This window comes from Phodopus roborovskii, unplaced genomic scaffold (assembly GCF_943737965.1).
Source record: "Phodopus roborovskii unplaced genomic scaffold, PHOROB, whole genome shotgun sequence".
In the NCBI taxonomy this organism is placed as follows: Eukaryota; Metazoa; Chordata; class Mammalia; order Rodentia; family Cricetidae; genus Phodopus; species Phodopus roborovskii.
This window is the reverse complement of record NW_026125543.1, coordinates 4,596,454-4,618,509: the sequence shown is the minus strand read 5'-3', so window position 1 is coordinate 4,618,509 and position 22,056 is coordinate 4,596,454. Positions and strand designations below refer to the sequence as shown.

At 42.5% G+C, this 22,056-nt stretch overlaps 1 protein-coding gene across 1 annotated transcript in view; it reads left to right on the top strand.

Annotated features, from left to right (window-relative positions):
• Mindy4b (MINDY family member 4B) overlaps nucleotides 1-18,178 on the top strand; it is a 31,236-nt gene extending 13,058 nt beyond the window's left edge. Inside the window, exons 6-12 of the mRNA XM_051177037.1 lie at nucleotides 50-215; nucleotides 800-865; nucleotides 3,928-3,998; nucleotides 6,020-6,092; nucleotides 6,774-6,935; nucleotides 16,467-16,647; nucleotides 17,999-18,178. Of these exons, the coding sequence (XP_051032994.1) occupies nucleotides 50-215; nucleotides 800-865; nucleotides 3,928-3,998; nucleotides 6,020-6,092; nucleotides 6,774-6,935; nucleotides 16,467-16,647; nucleotides 17,999-18,141 (862 nt within the window). The 3' untranslated portion in view covers nucleotides 18,142-18,178. The remainder of the gene's footprint in view (nucleotides 1-49; nucleotides 216-799; nucleotides 866-3,927; nucleotides 3,999-6,019; nucleotides 6,093-6,773; nucleotides 6,936-16,466; nucleotides 16,648-17,998) is intronic.
• The last annotated feature ends 3,878 nt before the right edge of the window (nucleotides 18,179-22,056 follow it).

Here is a 22,056-nt window from a genome sequence, read left to right as displayed (position 1 = left end):
GCCAGGTGGCTCATTCCATTGTATTCTTCCCTGACTGCCTGCCTTGCAGTTTAGGTAACCTGAGCCAGCATGAGCAGGAGCAAGCCCTAGCTGCTGTGCTAGCCAGCATCCTATGGACTGCAGGAGCTTCTCAGAAGGCCATCGTCTGTTCTTTCACCAAAGACATCCATAGCACTTTGATTCTTGACTACTCTAGTGACAACTTCATTGAAGGGGTAAGTGCACTCCAGCCATTGTGTTAGGTAAAGAGCCAGTGAAGACTGAGTGTGCACATGGTCATGGGAACCCAGCCCCCGAGGACCCGAATTAGCCAAAGGTACCTTCAGAGGAGAGGATGCAGTCCCTAAGAGCTGTAAGTGACTGGTGGCCAAAATAGCCACCTAAAGTTCACTTGAATCAAGAATGTACCACATGTGGGATGGTGGGCTTTAGTTCAGGGTATCTTAAGCCCTGGGTTTCATTCACACTACCTTAAAAAAAATCCACATCTGAGATCAGCATTAACTGCCTTTATCTGTTAAAATAAAAATAGTTAAACTCTATCTGGGAAAAAAATATCTGCTGGTGGTTTTATTTGGGATATCATAGTGATTCAAAATTGAGGGATATAACATGGATGCCATAACCACCCAGCTTTACCACGTATGTTTTATATGGCCTTGTGTCTGATGTCAGTTTTTAGCAATGTGATTTTGTAATGAAACAAAAATCTCCCTTTAGGTAATAGCAGTGAAATTATATCTCTTAGAGATGCCTTTCATCTTCCTTCTCATTTTTATCTCCAATTCCTGATCTGTAGCTCCAGCTGTTTGAATTTTCAGAGAAAGAAGCCACTGAGAAATTCATCTATGATCATTTACAATGTGTAAGTGTTTAAATGTTGAGGTAATCCGTTTCTGTGGAACTGATCTTACAGAAATCTTCATTCTTGCAAAGAGCATATTTCTAATAGTTCTTGTTAAGAAAACCAGATCATTTTGAGGAACAAGAGACAGACAAGCCCACCTTTCCCTCCTCATAGCCTGGAAAGAGGCCAGATCACACAGAAGCCACTCATGGATGCCTCCTTCTCTTCAGCTAATCAATCCCAGAAATAGCACCTTTCAGACCATATACCAGGATTTCCTTTGAGAGGAGAGATGAGGCTTACCTCATCTAATGAATAACAAACAAAATGGAGGAAAACTAAGCTGTGTGAAAAATCCTTCACACTGACTTCAAGTAAGTGACTTAGAACCTGGCAAAACAGCTTCCTTTCACCTCTTCTAATGGCACAGCACAATATGCACCACTGCACTGTTTCTTCTCCACCCTGGGTAAGGAGGGGACAAAGTAGTGATAATACTGGTAGAAAAGTGAAAGGTGTTTTTTCAAAGACATCTAACAAGGAAAAGGAAATGAAACACGATTTTCTAAAGAATTAGAAACCTACAGGGTAAGCAGAGGTAATTAGCAGACTAGTCATGAAGCCATGAGCTGCAGAGTACATGGGCAGACATGAGATTTATAAAACTCACTGCAAAGGCAATAGAAGCAGAACACTTGGGTGTGAATACTTACATATGCACTGCCAATGATCTTGGTTAAACTAATGTAGACAAGGTTTCGACCAGAGGATCTGAGTTGAGGCTACAAACACATTTCCCCATCAAAATTTAGGCATTAGGCAGGCATGAGTAGAAAATATCTTAAACCCATGAGGACTATGCAGTCCTAGTGGAGAGACATTAGAGTCACCTGAATTGGCCAGCCCAAGCTGGCTATTACCACAGCCCCACTAAGGAGGAGCAGACACCATTTCCTGACTGAGGGGGAAGCCTCTGGTAAGGCTACACACTGTATTCAACAGACCTTAGTCAAATCCTACTTACTGTCAATTGCATCTGTCCTGAATCCCATTTATTTTTAGACAGAGATTTCAACATAGAGATCTGAGGGGTGATTGTGGGCAGGAGGACTACTGCTGTCAGCTGACCCCACCCCCACCACCATCCCACCTCCTCAATCAAGTGAAATGCTGAGGTCCTAGGCCCCTTCCTCCTGCCCTGCAAGCATACAGATTGAAGTTCCTAGGGATGTGACCTTTGTTTAAAAAATGTAGTCAAGTTCTGAGGAGGTCAGACTAGATCAGGGTGAGCTGAAATCCAATAGCTGATACTTTTGTAAGAGGGAAAATTTGCAGACTGATTCAGGGGAAGAGTGCCATGAGACACAGCTAAGGCAGAGAGAAGTCTTCAGTATCAGGCCCGAGAGCCAACAAGCACCATTGGCTTCAACAAACAATGCATAATGATTCAGGAAGGACCTGTCCTAGAGCCTTCAGAGAAAGTACTGCCCTACTCTGAACCTTGGTTTTAAACTTCCACTTTCCAGAACTGTTAGGATACAGATTCCTATTATTTAGGACATTAAATTTTATGATAAAATGTGATAGCCACCCTAGGAAATCAATAGCCTGTCTCATATGAGCTGAGTGTGAGCCTGCATATCATCATAGCTCTTCACATCTGAATCTGTACACGTCAAAAACAAACAGGTAATTTCACACCAGCATCATGGAATCAGAATTCATCCCAGAAAAGATGGCAACACTGAGCTTACATTCTTTTACATCTTCAGTTAACTGGTATGCTACTAATTCTAACAGATATGCTGACAGAATGATGGTGAGTCACACCTGGTAAAAGGAACTTGGCATGGAGCCAGGGGCATTACTCTGGATTGTACTGGTAGTTTGTATCACTACAAATGGAAAGAAGAAGGTGGGAATGCTGGAGAGGTGTAGGGCTAGAGAAGAGACTAGTGGTGGGTCATGACGAAGTGATGAAGACAGATTCTTAAAGATGGAAGAGGTCATGCTCCATTACAACCCAGGTTAGTAGTCACTTCAGCTGTGCCCATTAAGATCTGTGCAGGGCTTGGAACATTAGATTATAACTCAGTGTTGTTTTCAGTCACCAAGTCTGTGGTATTGTTGTAGCAGCAATTAGGTAACTAATACCCAGCAGCTTTCCAGTTAGCCTCAGGTCCCACACTACCCATTTCTCTTACACTTTGTAGAACACTCACTTGAATTCCTGTCTGTTTGCTATGCCACTAGACCCCTTCTCAGGCCTGAGGGTTCTGTGCTCTACCAGGTTATGGATACACATGTAGCTATGCTAATCCACAAGAAAAACAATTGTGTCTTGTCAAAAGCCTGCCTATTGCTGTACCTTAGAAGGAGGCTTTAGCTCTGACTACCTGGAAGGCCAGCAAAGTGGCTGCCTTGCAGTGATAAGAATACTGACAAATAGCTAAGGCTAGCCCCTGAGAGGCTTGGATTTGATCAGACAGTCTGGATATGATCCATAGGGTCGCAAACTACCTTTTGAAAGTTCTAAGATTAGCCTTAAAGAGGGACAAATTCTTTGGATCCAAAGTGTTCCAAGAACCAACATGTGTACTGTACATTATTGCATTTAACCTTTGCAACAAATCCCGGGGGAAGGGGGAAATGTAATATTTCCTGAAAGTTGCCTATAAAACTAAAGAAGCTGGTGGATAAAGCTGTCATTGTGCACCTGTCAATGCCAAAGCTCCTTCCAAGTCTCCTGCTCCTTCTGAATTCAATGGATTAACTACAAAACGCATAGTCAGCAAAGCAGGTCAGTTGGGTGTAGCACCTAGGGTCCTGCTAGGGAACAGACTGTACGTCTGATATAAAGAGAATCACTAAATAGAAGTAGAAGAAAGGAAGGCTAAGTTGAAGACCAAGAGAAGGTCAGCCCATTGGTGGCTTTTGGATGGGAAGAAGACAGCATCACTCTTCCAGTAACTAGGAAGGGGGTGGGCTTTTCTTAGGTCTAAGACCTTGAAGTCATACTCGCACATGTGCCCTGTATTTGCAGTGCTTTTAAGCAAAGACTTTGGTCTTGTTTTTCACAGTTCAAAGGGGAAAGAAGCCACGGTGTCATGCTGTTCCTGTACAGCCTGATATTCTCCAGAACATTTGAGAGGTAAATTTCACAAATGCCCAAGTGGTCATTGAGTACAGAATTGGGATCACATAGATGTGGACTTGGTGGGAAAATACTCTCATTTCATATTTTATCCAATAGTTATTCTTCTGCCCACTGTCTTCTTCTTTAGTTGATTCGTCCATATGAATAGGCAAGGTGTCTTTTGTGAATATTTTATTATCCACAAAAATATCCCCTCAGATTCTAACTTTTGTCTATGCTATGCAAAGTTCTGTTCTTGGCACATGGGATATATAGAGAAGAGATGATAAGCCTCTCATTTTCTGTTGGTTCCACTTTGGGGAAGATAACAGATATACCCAGAAATAGTAGATGAAATCCAGGCAGCACATGACATCCCAAAGTAGAGTAGGGATAACAACTCCTGGTGGATTCTAGAGGAGGAAGGGTCCTAGGGTATGCACAGAAAGGTTCATGTAAGAGGTAGGCTTTCTTCCAGACTAAAAGGAACACAAGGTTTTGAGTCAGACAAAGGGTAGGGGCTCCTAGGAGGGAAGAATTACAAAACCTCCTCAGTGTTCCTGAAACTTGTCTTTTACGATGATCACAGTTGTATAGTCTATGCTATTATCTGGTTGGTAAGTTCATTTAAATCAACATGTATTTAAGTGTAGCCCTGTTTCTAAACATTAATATTCTTTCCGTTAATGTCTTCAATATTAATAAATAAGCAAATCCTCTAAGTCATTTACTATGATAAAGATGTAGTTGGCTTGCCTACACAGGCCTGTAAACCTGGCCACTCAGGAGGCTGAGTCAAGGAGATCACAAGTTCACTGTCTGTCTAGGTTACAGGATAAGTTCAAGGCCAGAATGGGCAACTTAGTGTGATTTTCATTCAAAATAAGGAGTGAAGTGGGGCTAGGGAACTGGCAAGATGGGTCAACAGGCAAAAGACATTTGTCACCAGGTCTTTGGACCTAAGTTTGGGCCACAGTGTGAGAGAGAATAGATCCTCACAAGTTGCCTCCTGGAGTCCATAGTTGTGTAATGGTTTTATCAAAAGAGGACTAAGGATATATCCCAGTGCTAGAGTCCTTGACTGGCATGCATGAGGCCTAAGGATCAAACCAAGATTAATAACTAAAACCCTATATTTAAATAAATACATCATCATAAGGTGTGTGTGTGTGTGTGCGCGCGCGCGCGTATGCACACTGAGATTAGAACACAGGGCCTCACAAATACTAGGCAAACTGTACTATTGAACTGAGCTGCCCAGCTACTTTAAAATGTTGCATTTTTGTGTTTTGAGTCATGTTCTTGTAAAATTGCCTGGGTTGAACTCACATTTGCCATCCTTCTACCTCAGCCTCCCATATGGGTGGAGTTATAGCACCACCACATTTAGCTTCTATTAACATTTAAATGCTCTAATCTCTACCACCTTCTCTAATGCTGTATTTTGAAGAGCATTGTCCTCAGTCACATCATGACATCAAGTGTCATTTGCAGAGGACATAACCTCCAGGCTTACGAATAAGTCAACTCAAGAACACATACTGCTTCCAACTCAGTACTATACTTCTCCCAGGTGACAAGAGCCACAGATCACCTTATGTGGTCAAGGATAGAACCGTCCTCTAGTCTCTGACCTTTAAGCCACGAAATGAAACTGCAGCCAGTCTGGTTTCCAGTTGGTGAACCTGCTCAGTCCTGCTTTGAGCCAACACTCTGATGAGGCCATGTGTCACCGCTGTCAGCCAAACATCTGCCATATAGGATAAGCCTCTAGCCTCTTCTAGGGTGAGCCCAGCATCCATCTAGAGCACACACAGGGATTCTATTGTATGGCATATGTGTCTTCTTCTTCCTTCCTTACCACCTATTCCTTACTTCACCATCCAAACCATCGCTTCTCTGTCACTCCTACAGCCCTGGTCCTAGTCCCCAGAGATGTAGAAACATGAAGGGCATGTTAAGGCCTTGTTATGGCTGTATTCCCTAATATGATCACTGTTTTGGACCAGATGCTGACAGCTCCCCTTATCCTGCAGGCTTCAGAAAGACCTGGATATCACCACCACTCATCTCTTGCAATCTCATGCTGGAAGCATCCTGTGCAGGCAGGTAGGTAGGAAGACTTCTCATTTCTTCATAGACTCTGAATCAGGCTTGCTTTTTAATGAGTCCATTTTCTCCTTGAGCAAAAACCTGGTCACGCTGTCTTTGATGAAATATTACTACCTCAAACCCTACCTTCTGGCTTCCATAGTCCTTCCTAGATTACCCACAAGAGCCAGAGATCTCAGAAACAAAGATACCTTGACAAGACTCACCAGGTGTCCCTAATATTCAACAAAACAAATGGCATACAACATTTTATCTCCATGCTTCCTAAGTCACAACAATGCAAAACACATTTAAAACAAATACACAGGAAGAAAAGCCAGTAAATGGGTGAGAGGGGTGAGTTCTAGCGTAAGACTGCGGGGGGGGGGGGGGGTGGGGGGGGAGGAGTAAAAAAAAAACAACTATGGTTTTAATTCTACTGATTTTATATCACACATGCATTTTACAGAACTGTGTTTGCATAGCTGCATTCATTTTAGTAAAAAAGATGGCCATTTAAAATGATTTTTTTTCCATCTTTTTGTGCTGAGGGTTGCATCTAGGCCCTTAAGCCTGAGAGGCAAGCCCTCTGCCCCTGAACTGCCCCCCCCAGACCATTTCTGAAATACTTTTTTAAAGAAAATCGTCTTCATTTCATTGCTACCTAAAATGTAAATATTAAGAAACTATTCAATCTAGGCAGTTATAAACATGATTTTGACTGGGAGAGCAAGTCCAAACATCTTTAATGGCTATGAAAAAGGAAGCTCTGAGGAAACATTACATGGAGTCCTGACCCGCAGTGATGTTGGCTACTTGCAGTGGGGTAAGAACACTTCTGAGCGTGACCGACTCTCACAGGTTAGTGCATTTTGATTGTTAACTCTGTAACCAGAAAGCAAGTATTTTGTTGTGTTTAAATATATCTATATTAATTCAAATCTGAACCTCTTTTCCCTTTGTATGCCTCCTTCTCAGCACACACACACACACACACACACACCACAGGGTTTACATGGAAACATTCAAGTTTATGCTCTTTGTACTTTATTTCACATAACTTAATGCCTACAAAGTATATATAATGAAAGCCGCATGAGAACATTACTGAAAAACAGTATTTGAAATACACAGATGGATGGAGGTTCCCTTTCATGCCCAGGTAGCCACAGTCCCAGGTGTCCTCCGAATCCTTTATTTATGCAAATGAGTGTGCATATGTTTTCTGTTGCTGAACATTTTTTTTAAAAAATGCTAGAATGAGGGCCCCATTTTTGATACACCTGTCACAGACATCTTTAGCTCAGGGAACCATACAATTTATGATGGCCAGAAAGCAGACCGTGTACAAACAGAGAATAAGGAACAGAGACCACAGACCAAAGTGGCTTAGGAGGTATTGCACCAAGGTTTTCATCCTGACCACAGAAGAGGCAAAGACTGTGGAAAGCAGCAGTTCTCTGGAGTAGCCTTGACACTGCTGGAAGACAGTTCCACTGATGGAGTTACCCCTGCCTTTCCTGTCTAACCATGGTAACAAGCAAAGCCCTGCTCAGTACCTATCCTGCCTGTCGGGTCTCCTCTTCCTGATACAGATGCCCTTCGTGTATACAAAATTTCTCACAAGATGTCTTCAAATCCATAACCTTCCCACCTCTCCACCTGTGTCCACGTCTGGATGACATCAAGAAAATAGCATTTCACCATGGCAGGCTGGTAGCTTTTATGCGCAAATGAGTTTTGAAAGTTTCCTTATTGTTCCTTAATTGTATAATCTAGATACATCACACACACACACACACACACACACACACACACACACACACACACACACGAGAATTGCCAAATAAACTAAGAGAAATTCACTCACTCCCATTATCCAGTGGTATCTCTTTACAGAACCACATCTCTCTCTTTTCCTTCCCCATACTACTCTCCTGGAATCTTTCTCACATTTATCCTTATATGTTGGTGAGAATCTGGCCTTTAGTGCCCTTGATGGTTGCAAAGAAATGACTATATGCATTCTTTTTTTTTCCTTCTTTCTTTTTTATTTATGTTTTATTTTACATGTTGATCCCAGTTCCCTCTCCTTCCCTCCCTCCCTCCCTCTTATCCTCTCTCCCCCCCTCACATGCACCCTGACCACCCTCCCCTCCCATCCCCCCACCCCAATTCCACATGTAGGACAATGCCATCCAGGTGGGGTCATGTAAATCTGTCAAGTCATTTGAAGTAGGGACTAGGTCTTCTCTCCTGTCTCTAGATTAAGGCAGTTATCCCTCCATGGGGGATGTGTCCACAAGGTCCTTTTGTACACCAGGGATACATCCTGGCTCCACTGTCTGAGGTCCCTTAGACTGCTTAGTCCTTCTGGCTGAGACCCATAATGGGGGGGGGGGTGCTGAGTCAGTCCCATGCTGGATTCCCAGCTATCAGTCTGGGGGCCCATCAGCTCCTCCTTGTTCAGGTCAGCTGTCTCTATGTGTTTCTGCAACCTGATCTTGTCCTCTCTCTCTGCATCTGGGTTCTAGTTCGACTCAGTGTTTATGTATGGGTGTTTGCTTCTGTTTCCAACAGGTACTAGATGAGGGCTCCATGATGGTGGATAAGTTAGTTGTTGATCTCACTATCCGGGAAGGGCATTTATGGTAGCCTACTCACAGTTTCTCAAATTGTTAGTTGGTGGCAGTCTTGTAGGTCTCTACACCTTTCTTTAGGTTCAGTTTTCTCTTCAAACCAATAATGGCTCCCTCTTTTATGTTCATTCTCTCTCTCTCTCTCTCACTCTCTCTCTCTCTCTCTCTTCTGTCTCCTGTCTTGTATTCCTACCCTGGCTCAATCTTCCTAGTCGTACTTGCTTTCCTCTCTTCCCCTTCTCTTTCTCCTACTCCTCTCTCCATTCACTGCCCTCCCCACTTCCCATGTGCTCTGGGGGACTTGTCCCTTCCCCCTTCTGTGAGGGACTTTATATGCATTCTTAAGACTAAACCTTGTACATCCTGGACAAAAACAGACAGATTACAATCATAGTCCCTTATCACATTTTCTAGAAGAGCTGAGGGTTCACTCTAGACTTTAGCAAGTGCAGTGAAGAAAACCCAGGCAGAAACAAGGGTTCATTTTACATATTTTGCTTTTCTGATAGCCACACATAGTCACCACAAGGCTATGGACTTGTATTCTGTATGTTTCAGATCTCAGCTATGTGCCAAGATTCTGTTTTGAAAAAAAAAAATAGAGAAATACATTAGATCACATTCCAAGGATGGAACACAAAAATGACAATAATGTTAGTGCTCCATGTATTATGACAAAGCTCTTTCACAGTGTTGTAGTTTAATGTGTCATGGTTCTACATCACCTGTGCTACTATTGATGTTCTTCCTTAAACCAACTCAATTTGAAGACTGTTTTTAACCTTTACTCCTTGGTGATATAAACCAAGAAAGGGCTCCCCCCTTGTATGCATTAAATAAATAAATGCTTACTTAAAATTTCTTCTCATGACACTGGCTTCTATGTCACATGCCAGCAATGGGCAATGCCTCCCATGTTTAGAAGCCTTGGAGCAAAGGCAAATTAGGTCCTACAGAAGTAGAAAATAATCCTACCTGGAAATCCACAAACATTGGAGACCTCAGGGGGGCAAGACCTGCCCAACCACTTATCCTTCTGAGCTGGTGACTATTGAGTTCTCCCAATCTCTGGGCTATAGGAAGGTGCGAAGCAAACACAATCATGAGTGTTAGTCCCTGTGGAAAGTCAAAATATCCTGTGCATATATGAGACTTTTGGTAGATGACAAGAAATAACATTCTAATGCTTCAGTCAGCCAGGCTCACTCAGAATCACTTAGTTGGGAGGAGTCCTATGTGGGCCACACATGGCATATGCTGATTATTCTAGAGCAGTGGTTGTCGACCTTCACAGTGCCATGACCCTCTAATACAGGTCTTCACACTGTGATAACCCCAGCCGTAAAACTATTTTCATTGCTAGTTCATAGCTGTATTTTGCAACTGTTATGAATCATCATGTAAATATCTATGTTTTTTATTGTCTTAGGTGACCCCTATGAAAGGGTTGTTTGACCTCCAAAGAGAGCTTGATCCACAGGTTGCAAACTGCTATTCTAGAATAGCACACAGTGATAAATGCTGGTGGGCAATATTAACCTGACTGCATATGAAACCCATTCAGAAAGCTCTGGAAACTATCAATGCCTGGGGCATCCTCGGACAGCACTGACTTCATGAGTAAGGCACTCATACTGTCACATAGAGCTCCATGTTGCTAAGTTTTTCTACCTTTTCGTTTTTCATGGGGTCCTATAAATAAAAAGCCATTTTGACTCCAAATGTTACTTCCTCTGAGGGACAGTGGACATGTGAACTCATCTCACAGGTGACCCCCCCCCCCACAGTCAGTGAGAGCTAGAAACCTCTGTCCCATGGAGGCTTCAGCTTTGGGCATTGTGAATATTTGCCTATGGCTGTGGACCTGTGCTACCCACTGCAAGCTCTTGTGCTGCACCCACAAAATGCCAGTGGCTCTATCCCCGTGATCAGAATGCTAAACATTTGCAGACATTTTCAAATGTCCCCTGGGGGTGGTGAGAGCAGAATTGTCCCCAGATGAGAAGTACTATTCTAAAGGAAGGAGGAAATTAAATGAACTCTTTTGGCTTCGGGATTAAATCCATGGTGTGAGGAACTGGGAAGCCAGCTATTTCAACAGAACCCACAAGAAGCAGCGTACTCTCGCCTCACCAATGTTGGCGAGGTGGGCAGCCTTTTGTTCCCTTTCAGCATTGACAAGGCTTTGGGAATGAGCTGCTGGCTTTATCTGAGGCTAAAATTGAACAGGTGTTTGCAAAGCAGCAGCTAAGCTGGTCTGAGGGAAAGGAGCGCATCAGAGAAAATGCCACCACGAAGAGGTAGCACGCAGCAGATTCAAGAATTAGCAGGGATCCGGCACTAAGCCATGCTCTAAAGAAAATTACCTGCAGAGCCTAAAATATCCTCTAATAAGAGGAGGATGTTTTCAAGGACCTTAAAGGCAGTTGAGAGCCCACAGCACATGGGTGGAAAAAAAAAAAAAAAAAAAGCAAGAGCTTTCCCACTGGGGAGAGGGCACGATGTAGGGAACCGCAGGGACAATCCAAAAGCTTGCTTGCCAGTTCGAAGTAGGGCAGAGGCTAGAGACTGCCTGAGGTCACTTGAAAATCTACATTGAAATCAAATCTAAAATGCTTCCAGCTTTTGGGAAAGTGACTAATGTGACTTTTCATTCTGCTTTCTTGGACTCAGTGTTCTCTCCCCAGGGAGATGTCTGTAAATGTGCCCTCAGTGGAAATTGCCTGAAATTGTACACTAATGGCTTGAAACCCTGAGGACATTTATGATGATGCTTCTGTCATGTACTCAGAGGTTTTTTTTTGTTTTTTTTTTTTTTTTTTTTTTTTTTATGTATCACAGAGTAGCTACAGGCTGACAGTCATCTTACTTAACCTTCTGAAACGTGGATATACAAAACACACACATTCACAGTTGATTTTACATAGTGTTTTTTTCATTCTTTCCATATCATCTCCCTATAGTAGGACAAAAACAATTTTCAACTCATGAAGCATTGATGTAATTTTGCACACACAATCACGTGTGTATTTCTCCCTACCCCTGGTGGAGAGTCGTGAGAGGGTGTAACATGGAGTGGCCTCATTCACTGTAACACTGACAGCCATGGGCAGAGATCACCCAGTTTTGCCAGACTCAGTGCTAGCGATAGACACTAGCTATGGTATCTTGTTCACTTATAACTCAAAGCTACAATCCTAAATTCAGTTTGTTCTCGGTCATTCAGTTAAGAGATTAGAAAGGCCAGAGGGAGTTAGAGGACCGTGCCCAAAGCCTTGACCAGTTACTTGTCAGAGCAGGCTTGAGAGGCCTGTTATATCTACAGTCAAAACTCACGGTCTCTGCTGTACCACGCCAGTCATTCTCCAATCAATTATAAATATATAAATACTAGTTCTTGGAACTGTATGCTATAATTAGCACTTTAAAAATCAGCTATAAATGCAGGTTGGTCTTACACCACCTTTAGTATTTGCTAGCATTTGGTGGTGGGATCCTACATTTTGACAGTGGCAGGGATTTTTTAATGAATGACAGTTGAATAGTTTAATGCTAAAGCTGTTATGGGTTTATGAATGACAGGTACTTGGTCATGTGTTGTCTAAAGTGTTTGCCTCCATCCAACTTCTAGACAGGCAGATCAAGTCTATCAGTACCAACACTGTTTATCCTCATTAGGACAAGCTCAGGGGTGCTTAGACATGTGCTAACCAAATTCCCATGTGCACTGACTTCAGTCGACCCTAAAGTCAAATATTTCACAACATCCAAGCTTGAAATGGAAACACTTTGCAGAGGAGGCATTTACTTAAGAAAGAAAATGGAAAGGTTTCAGAATGGTGTTACACATGGTGTTGGCTTGGAGACCCTCCACAGCCAGAGTCCTTCCTTCCTGCTCCAAGGCATGATAACATTGCATGAGACCCACATTTGTGCAACTGAGCATGTATTGTTTTAAGGGCATCTGGTGGGTCCTGTCAGGGGTGGGTACAATACATCTGAATAGTATGTGTGTGCACTGATGAGGAAAACATAGCAGAAGAAAGGTTCCGTGCTCAGAAAACAACTTGCCTGGTGCCCAGCAGCTGGGTTCTGTGGCTGAGGAGAAAGCCATTCCATAGCTCTGCCTTTGTCTTCCCAAGTCAATCTTTTCTTCTGCTGTGATAAAACTGCAGAGATTGCAAAACACACACACACACACACACACACACACATCTTTCGGTAGCAATGTCACAGCTCAGTGGGTGAGATTCAAAAAGAAAAAGGTGGCCCTCTCATCAGATGATGAGGCAAGCCCCCTAGAGCCCACCAGACTGACAGTTCCTGCAGGAAGCAGCCAGCTACCCACGAGGCGAAGTACTATTTTGAAGCCTCCCTGTTACTTTTCTATTTGAAGGTACAAGTTTGAGTGTGAGGCTCCAATACCTAAGTGAGAACATAAAGCAGTTTCAGTCTAACACCATCTGGAAAGCCTTAGGAGGTTCACGTTATCGTTACACCTGCCAGTGGGAAGAAAAATCAACTCTGATTTTTAGAAGGGACTGGAGTCATTTAGGTCTTTCCAGAATCATTCCCACAGTAGCCCTGGCAGTGTCTACTTCCCTCCCGATGGTACCCTCTTCTCTCTTTACATCCTCCCTTTGGAGAGCCTGACGGGAAGAAATCCAACCTTGAAAATAACCAATGAAGTGATAGTCACTGCACTCAGCCACTAAGTCACCAAGGTGACACCCCGCAAGCATGATCTAATTTGTTTTTACGACATACCTGCAAACTCTGCCAGAGAAGTTACATCAACTGTGTGTTCCAGGTGGCAGAGAGGAAAGCCAGACCATTAACAGTTATGCACGGGAATTGTCACCAGGGCTCAATGAAGAAAGCACACCATTTCTGACACCATCTCCCGCTCACATTACCAGTCAGGGGCCCTGGGGCTTGTAATACTGAGCTCATTATGCAAAGGCACTTTCTAAGCACCATTGTACTTGTGGCACAAAAAAGAAAACCTACTTGGACTCGATTCTTGTTCTCTAATGTTAGGAGGTGTCCGTCTTTCCTGTCCTTATCATTTTACAGTGACTTAAAGAAAGGTTTGAGCGACAGAAGGTTTGGTTGCCGAAGGCAATACTGAAAGGACTGGGCTTATTACACAATGAGTGAACCTAAGGAGAAAGGTATTTTATTTATAGTACCACTGTATCAAATTTAATTTCCTTCTTACCATGGCAACATGCACTAATTCAGAATTGGTGGAATCTCACCAATAAAATATATTTAGAATCCTGCAAAGGGGGTGGGGGAATGGTTGGTAAACCGCGTCTATACAAAAACAATTAAAATGCTTGAACTGGCAAATGTCAGTCAGATGGACACATGAACAGGGCAGGGGGTGGGGTAACAGCTGCTAGATTCAACCAGAAGGTGCTTTGTTTTGATTTTTGTAGAACTTGCTGTTTTCAAATGTGGGGGTAACAGCTATGGTTCAAGCCAGGTTCAGCCACCCATCTTCAGTAAGCCAATTAAAAGAGCTACAGTAAGAGTGGAAAGCAGAAAGGGGGATGTAGTCAGTGTGGCCACATTGAGAAGGACTGACAGATCCAGCAACCCCCATAAGCTTATCTTTGGGTCCTGAATGTGATCAAAGCTTGAATAGAGGGCCAAGGATGTGCAAGCTAAACAGTCCCAGGCACTGTGTTCCAGCCTATCATTGTCCCATCCGTGTTCAGTTCTAGTCCTGTAATGCAGCCTGACACACTTTAGAACTGGTTGAAAACTGTCCAGGAGCTGAGTTTATTCCTTGGCTGGGACCTCTTCCTTCTCCCAGCATGAGATCCCCGGAGCAAGTCCCATTTCTTTAAGATACATTGTTTTAATAGTCTGATAGTCACACAGAGAGCCGCAAGTGTCTCTTTGGAAGATTTTCATTTCTTCCCCACCTGTTACATTACTTTAAACCAGCTGTTGTCTCAATGGTAATGTCAAGGCTCATCTCCTGTTACCCAAAGTGTCATGGATAGTCATGAGGGGCATTTCCCTTCCACCACAGTCTCTCCCGGCATGCCACACTGCCTGCTCCTGGCAAAGTCTGGTCACTGTGGGGTTCAGAAGCAATCTTTGAATTCAGGATAGACATCAGTTGAATTACTATATAAAGTAACAGTACTGGGGTGCCAGCACAATGTCAGGCATGTGCAACCACAGGTCAGCAGAATTTTTCCCATTTTACAAATGTTCTATGACATATATTATCTGTATATCTATATATGCAGTTCATCCATCCATCCAGAATTTACAGGGACTTCCATTGATTTTTAAATCAATCGTAAGATATACCTAAATTCAAATGGCATGACACTTTATCATAAATAGCATTCAATCTCTAGCTGCTTCATCCTGTGCTTACATTAATGGTTGCCTGTTCCAATTGAGTGCGGTGATACATGCTAGCAATCTCAGCACTTAGAAGACAGAAGCAGAAAGGTCATGAGCTTGAGGCTAGCCTGGGCTACATGACAAGTATGTGCCAAAACAGTCTCAAAATATTAATATTAATAATTGCTTTTCCTGTATGTCATATTTGTATACATATAAATCTTACTCCAGGCAAGTACTATTGCAAGAATGCCTAGAAAAGTGTGTTCCGTTTAACGGATGGATAGTAATTACCTATTCACAACTTCGGGGAAATGTGTGTGAAACCAACCCCCAGGCTATTTCTCTTTGCTTGTAGCTAGTGTATGCTTGCCCCTGCTTTGAAGGTGAGATACCTAGTGTCTTAGGGTTATTATTGCTGTGATGTTATTAGCCTATAGTACTTGGGTCTATAGCACATGTTATTATCTTTCAAAGCTTGCTTTTACATAGAACTGAGTTGACTCGTGAACAAACAGGACCAAAGGACTGAAGGAAAGGGGAATGCTGGGCCATTCCATCCCAGGAACACAACAAGCTCTGAGGCCACTTGCTCTTCCCATCTTCATGCAGAAATCATGGTTTTTTCCAAGTAGCTCATGTTTGTCTCTCAAAGTAGGAAAACAAAAACAAAGAAGCTTTGGTGCTTGGTTGTTGTTTCCTCGTTCTTACTTGAAGACAATGCCTGGCTCTGCAGTTCAGGTTAGTCTAGTATTTACTGTGCAACTCAGGCTGACCTTGTACTGTGATCCCCTGCCTCTGTCTCCTGAGTACTGCAATTATAACTTGATGCACCATTACTGTATGTATATCTTCACCAATAATCTACATGCTAACTTGTAGGTATGTGTGCACAAGTGTGTCTCCATTTCCTAGGAGCTTTTTTCCTCCAGTATAAATGGTTAGTGTTAGCAGAGAGTTGATTTTGGCTGCATGAAACTTTGCCCAAGCTTGGCAATTACACTGGGAGCAACTACACTAGCCAATGACAGATAAAAATTGCCATTCTCATTTTCCATACCTATGTTTATATCTCACTTTACATGACCTCACCATAAAGCCAAACTAGAAAATCTTTGCCTTCTCCCTAAGGCCACTGTGTTTTTAGGAGTACAGTCCATTCAGAGAAAAGCAAGGCATTATTATTTTACCAAACCATTTGTAAGTGCAAATTCATTCTCCACAAAGCTTTGGTTTGGGATTGTATATCACATACAATGGCCTGCAAGGTATATGTGCAACAAGGAGCTCAGACCTGCTTTTTAACCGGGAACATGCGTCAGCATCTTTCATTACTGAGAAGGATCTAGATGTTCATCTTCATGCTCCTTTCCCATTCCAGGTGGGCAGCATGCTGAAGACCCCCACATTTCCTATTTGGCTGTGCAACATCAATGGAAATTATAGCATCCTTTTCTGCGCAAATAGGCAGCTCTTGTCGGACTGGAAGATGGAGCGTGTCTTTGATCTGCACTTTTACAGTGGGCATCCCTCACAGAAGAAGCCTGTACATCTTACAATAGGTGAGCACTTGAGACTCCCAAGTGTGGGCTTTAGTGCAGTCAAAGATGTGGCTGTCACTGTCTAACTGCTGTGTGGTCATTAGTGCTGCCACTACAAGAACTACTTAGACTAGGTTTCTAAAATGAAGCCCCTGCCTAGATCCAAATCCATTGTTGTGTGGGGCTTTGAAGCCTGTGTGTGTGTGTGTGTGCTCACACGAACGTGCACGCACACATGTGTAGGCGTTAGAAATAACACAAAAATAAACAAATTCTAATTAAGATAAAAAAATAAAGGTTGAAGAGTCAAATTTCCAGAAATCTTTCTCCAAGACTCTAACTTTAATCATGAGGTATTCAAGACCCCAGGAAACGCACGCAAAAGCAAAGGAGACACAGAGTTCCACCTGGCCAATTCTGTATACAAGCTAACACAGGAGCATCATCCAGTGACATAAACAGCAAACCTCTAAGCTGTCCTGGGAGAAGCAGACAGACAGTTTTTTTTTCCCTCAATTACAGCTCCAGTTCCTTAAACTCATGCAGAAAATTATTAACCGTAAGATGTCTTTAAATACTGGCATCTTTGACAAAATGTCAAGAGTGGACAAACCTGACTTCTGTCCAGCAACCCTGGTTCCACTTATGGGATTTTGTCAATGACTGACTTTGCATTTAGCATCATAAGTCTAGAGTTAACTAACTTTTTGTTGTTCTCTCTGCATTTAGAAATGGCTGTCAGAACATATTTGTGTAGCTCCTATGCTTTTCTTTAATTACGAGAGATGCATATTAACTCATTTACTTTAGTGTGACTTTGGCCACACATTCTTTAGTATCTATTATTACCATTTTTATTTTACTGTCCTATGAGGTAAGCCCTATATTTTTCAGTTTACAAACATCCCACATATTCTATTCTGAGTACTGTGTTGAGAATGTATGTAACACAGCATTAAATTCCCAATAGCCATATGAAGCAGGTACTCTAATATCTATTTCTGTCTGTATAGTTGCTGCTATGTTTAGCCACTAAATGAATCAATGAAGTGCAGCAATGGTATTTTAAGTATTTCTCAAATTTCACCTGGCTCATGTGAGACTAACCTAGGCCTGGAAAACAGCTTCTAGATTCCCTTTCTAAATATTTCTTCCATTTGCCGGTTTTCCTGGTAATATCAGCAAGCCTAGCTAGTACAGATGTATTCTTAATGTGTATTTCAACCCATCATCTGCAAGAACCTTCCTCCATTTAATCAATTCTAAGGCTTCCTGGGCCAGATCCACCCACCTTGTCTCTTTCCCTTGTGTGCTGGCTTCTTTGGGAATAGGTCAATGGGCCTGGTTGTCAATGCTGCCATTCCATCCTCAGATACTCACTCCCATCACTGGGAAGGGGACCACCATGAGGATAAACATGGATCAGGAAGACGGTTTTCTCCAGTGGAAATGGCAATCAGAACTAAATGGAGAGAGGCTACTGTCAACTGGAATGGAACTAGTCCCTTTTTCTAAAAAGAAGACTAGAAACTGGTCTGAAGGGTCATATCAAAAGGGCTGAAGAGAGGTAGGCATTTAATCCCCACATTCTTCTTTCATGAGCCCCACTGAAAAACACCACTGCAGTTTCTCGTTTTACTCTTGGCTGTACCTTTGCAGTCATGTAGAGAACGTGTTTTTATCCCAAGCTCTGAACAGTGGTTCCTTTATTAAATTCAGAAGAGAAAATATGGTCTCCCCTCTCCATGTTTCCCAAACGATTCTTTTTCTGAGACATCACTAGGACTGAAGCTGGGAGCTCACTTCCATTTGGGGATGAAGTCATCAGGAATACATCATCAGCTTTTAGCAATGGCAAGAACTCAAGTCTCCTCAAGCCTTCCCGGTACAGCCAGTGCTCCTTTCCAAGGACACAGCTCCCACAGCCACGTTAGATGAGTTTTCTCAGTAAAGTGGAAATGGGTTTCATCCTGCTTGGCGAGGGGTCTATTCCCTGTGGGCTGGGAGCACTGGCAGGGGTGCAGAAGACTCAAGCATCAGGCAGAAAGGCGTGTTCTTCCTACCAGTATTCTGTTTGTTTCTTTCTCCTAAACTAGATATAAATAATAGCAATAAGCATAAGCTGAGACAGTCTTACTCCTACACAAAATAAGATTCTGCAAAAATAAAACCTCATCTCAGTGTTAGAGGAGGAAAAGAATTCTTTAAAGAGTGTGATCATTCTCTCTTATGCTAAATGCCTACACATTGTCTGAAAAGATCCATGGACTAGACACATATTCTTTCTAGAAGATGTACAGGAAAAGCATCTAGATGTTTTCCCACCCCCATACCCTATCTGCTGACTCATAGATTTAGGGCTTTGGATATGGAAACCAAAGGTCAGGTTCCAAGGGACAATGTCTGTGCATTCAGTGTCCACATTAATTTATTAGAAGCCTTTTCATTTGGCTCAGGAATAGTGTACAACCTGAGATGAATATAGAGAAGAAAGCTTCAGGGTCAGTAATACATTGTGTGTGAAGAGGAAGCCTGTGGCTCAGATTGCTGATCATGGCATCTTCATCATCAGTGGGTTCAGCCAGAATTTTAAATACATCAGACAAGTGAGTGGAGGAGCCCTACAGACCCTGGTTTCAGTGTGGTGATATATTGTTTATGATTTAGTAAAGCTTGCCTGAGGATTCAGAAAGCAAAGTCAGCCTCAAGCTATAGAAGCCAGGTGTAGTGAGATAGTCCTCCTGTGGCACTGACCACGCCCATTGGGGGTGGAGCCATGGGCGGAAGTGACCTGTGGAAGGAGGTCAGAGAGAGCCAGGAAAAGCTCTCTTGCTGGTGTGACTCGGACAGGAGAGCATCTGGCTGAATTTCCTGGTGTTCCTCTGTCTAGGTTGTAAGTTACTTCTCCCTGAATAAACATCTATTCGGCCTATTTGTTTATCCTAATCCTTATTTAACTGCGATAGCCAGGCACACACCTTTAATCCCAGCAGCCAGAAGCTAGGAGATGGTGGTATACACCTTTAAACCCAAAACTCAGGATTAAGAGGTAGATGGATCTCTATGAGTCCAAGGTCACCCAGATCTACACAAGATTGGTCCAGTCCTAAAGAGAAACAGCTCACACAAAGATGATCTCAGCACCTGGGATCACACGCCTTTAATCCCAGCACTAGAGGGTTATAAAAGACAGGAGCAGGATCTTCAGTAGTCAGTATCAGGCACTCATTCTCCAGCTGCGTTGAGAATAGAAACACCCCAAGCCTTTTATAAGTAAGAGCTCTCTGGTAGCTTTGCTTCCCTGATCTTCAGGTTGAACTCCAGTATCAGTCTCCAAGTCTTTTATTTTTTCATGTTACAGTATTAGCAGCATTATGGGATTCTTGGTTGTTTTGGTTTGGGTTTTTTGAGGTTTGGGTCTAAAACAAATTTCAGTTTGTTCTAGGGACATTAATTTGTCTCTTTTCCAATTGTGACTAGAAAGCTTGAAGGTCAGGAAGCAGTTCATCCAAGAGGACATTCTTTTGGCACAAGAACAGTCTAGGCCCCAGTCTGGGAGGGGGTCCATGACTCTCTGAGATCAACTGTGGTCCCTCCTATATGGCAGAGCACAAGTGTATTTGCTACACAAATTCAGGGTCTGCAGAAGGAAAAAGCGGTCATAACTACTGAGAAAACACCAGAAACTGACCCCCAAAGCTCAGCACTCCTTACACCAGCCTGTGGAAAATAGCCCAACTCCTCTATTTTCTAATCCTGCCTTTGTTCTTTGATTTTTTTTTCTCATAGTCTTTGAAGTTTTATTCTTTTAATAGCTAGACAAGTTTGCTGTGTTGCATATGTTATAATTTATGTTAAATTATCTCTGGAACAAAATTCTATTAATAAACAAATGAAGGAAAGATTAAGTTCCTATGTTTACATGTGAAGGTAATAATTGTTGCACCTAAAGGTATCCTTCACTTTGTATATCATGCCAATATTCTGTGTAAATGAGTTTTTATTTTATCTTGATGTGAAGTACCTGTTCATATCTGGATCTTTTTTTTTTTTTTTTTTTTAAGGTGGAGATATGTTACTTACAATTGCTGCACCCAGTGTGGCTCCAGGGGTGAACCTGACTATGGTAGTGAGAAAATGAAGAAAAGAGAGACACACAGACAAGCTGGGATGGATGAACTGAGCTCTCATATGGAGGCACCTCAATAGCAGGAAGCTCGATATATTTATACAGCAGACTATAGAAGTGGGGTGTTATAGCACACAACTGAACTAAGAGGCAGACTTATTACATCCTGATAAATGAGAAGGCAGGGTTTACTATATAAAGCTGGTTGGCTTAGCCAATCTAGGTCAGAGCAGTCTCTGTAGGGGAACAGGCTTCAGGCCATAAATATCTGGAAAGAAAAAAACATGATAGACATTTTCTAGACTATTGACATCCACACACCAACCAAAGAAAGACTTTGCCATCTCTCTGAGCCTCACCCTAAGTGGGACAAGGCTTTTCCCCTGGTGTAAATAAATGGTCCTTGACATGACTGTGCCTATGTCAACAACACACATTCACATTGACTTGGGACTTCATTCTCTCAGGGTTTCCAACCTCCCCTGTCCCACCCCATCTCACACAGGCGCTACATTTCCTGAGCTATCTGAGCTTTACTTTGTATTTGAGTATCTGAGTTTACTTTGTATTTTGAAGGAAATTAATTTTATTATTTTTTCCCTTAGTTTCTCAACTAAGGGGAAACTATTTACACGAAAATGAATATATTAACTTTCCTGAATAGTGATCTAAACTGACTATGCCTTTTAGTGGGAATGAGATGATGAGGAGATGGAGATATTTTCCTTTTGAAATATCAATCTTGTTCTGGCAAGTTTTATGTCAATGTGACACAGCTGGAGTCATCTGGGCAGAGGGACCTTTAATTGAAAAAAATATCTCTATAAGCTTTGCCTGTACACAACTTACTAGTGCATTTTTCCCATTACTGATCGATGTGGAAGGGCCCTGCCCATTGTGGGTGATGCCATCCCTGGACAGGTAGTATTGAATGCTATAACAAAGCAGGCTGAGCAAGCCATGGGATACAAGTCCATAAGCATCACTCCTCCATGCAGCTCTTGCCTCCAGGCTCCTCCTTGAGTTCCTGCCCAGATTTCTTGATTATGGATTATAAGCTGTAAATTAAAATCAATCCTTTTATCCTCAAGTGTTATGCTCAAGATTTTATCACAGCAATGTAACTAACTAAGAGAAACCTAGGCTAGGGTGTTCCTCAGAACAACAGTTTACTATCAGAGGAGAAACATGGGTCATCTTTTTTCAAGTATAAGCTTACTGATGTCACTAGACAAGATAGGACTAGGCAAAGGGCAGGTAGGCCTGGGTTTCCTGTACCTTATCCTGCAGAAATAGCCCAA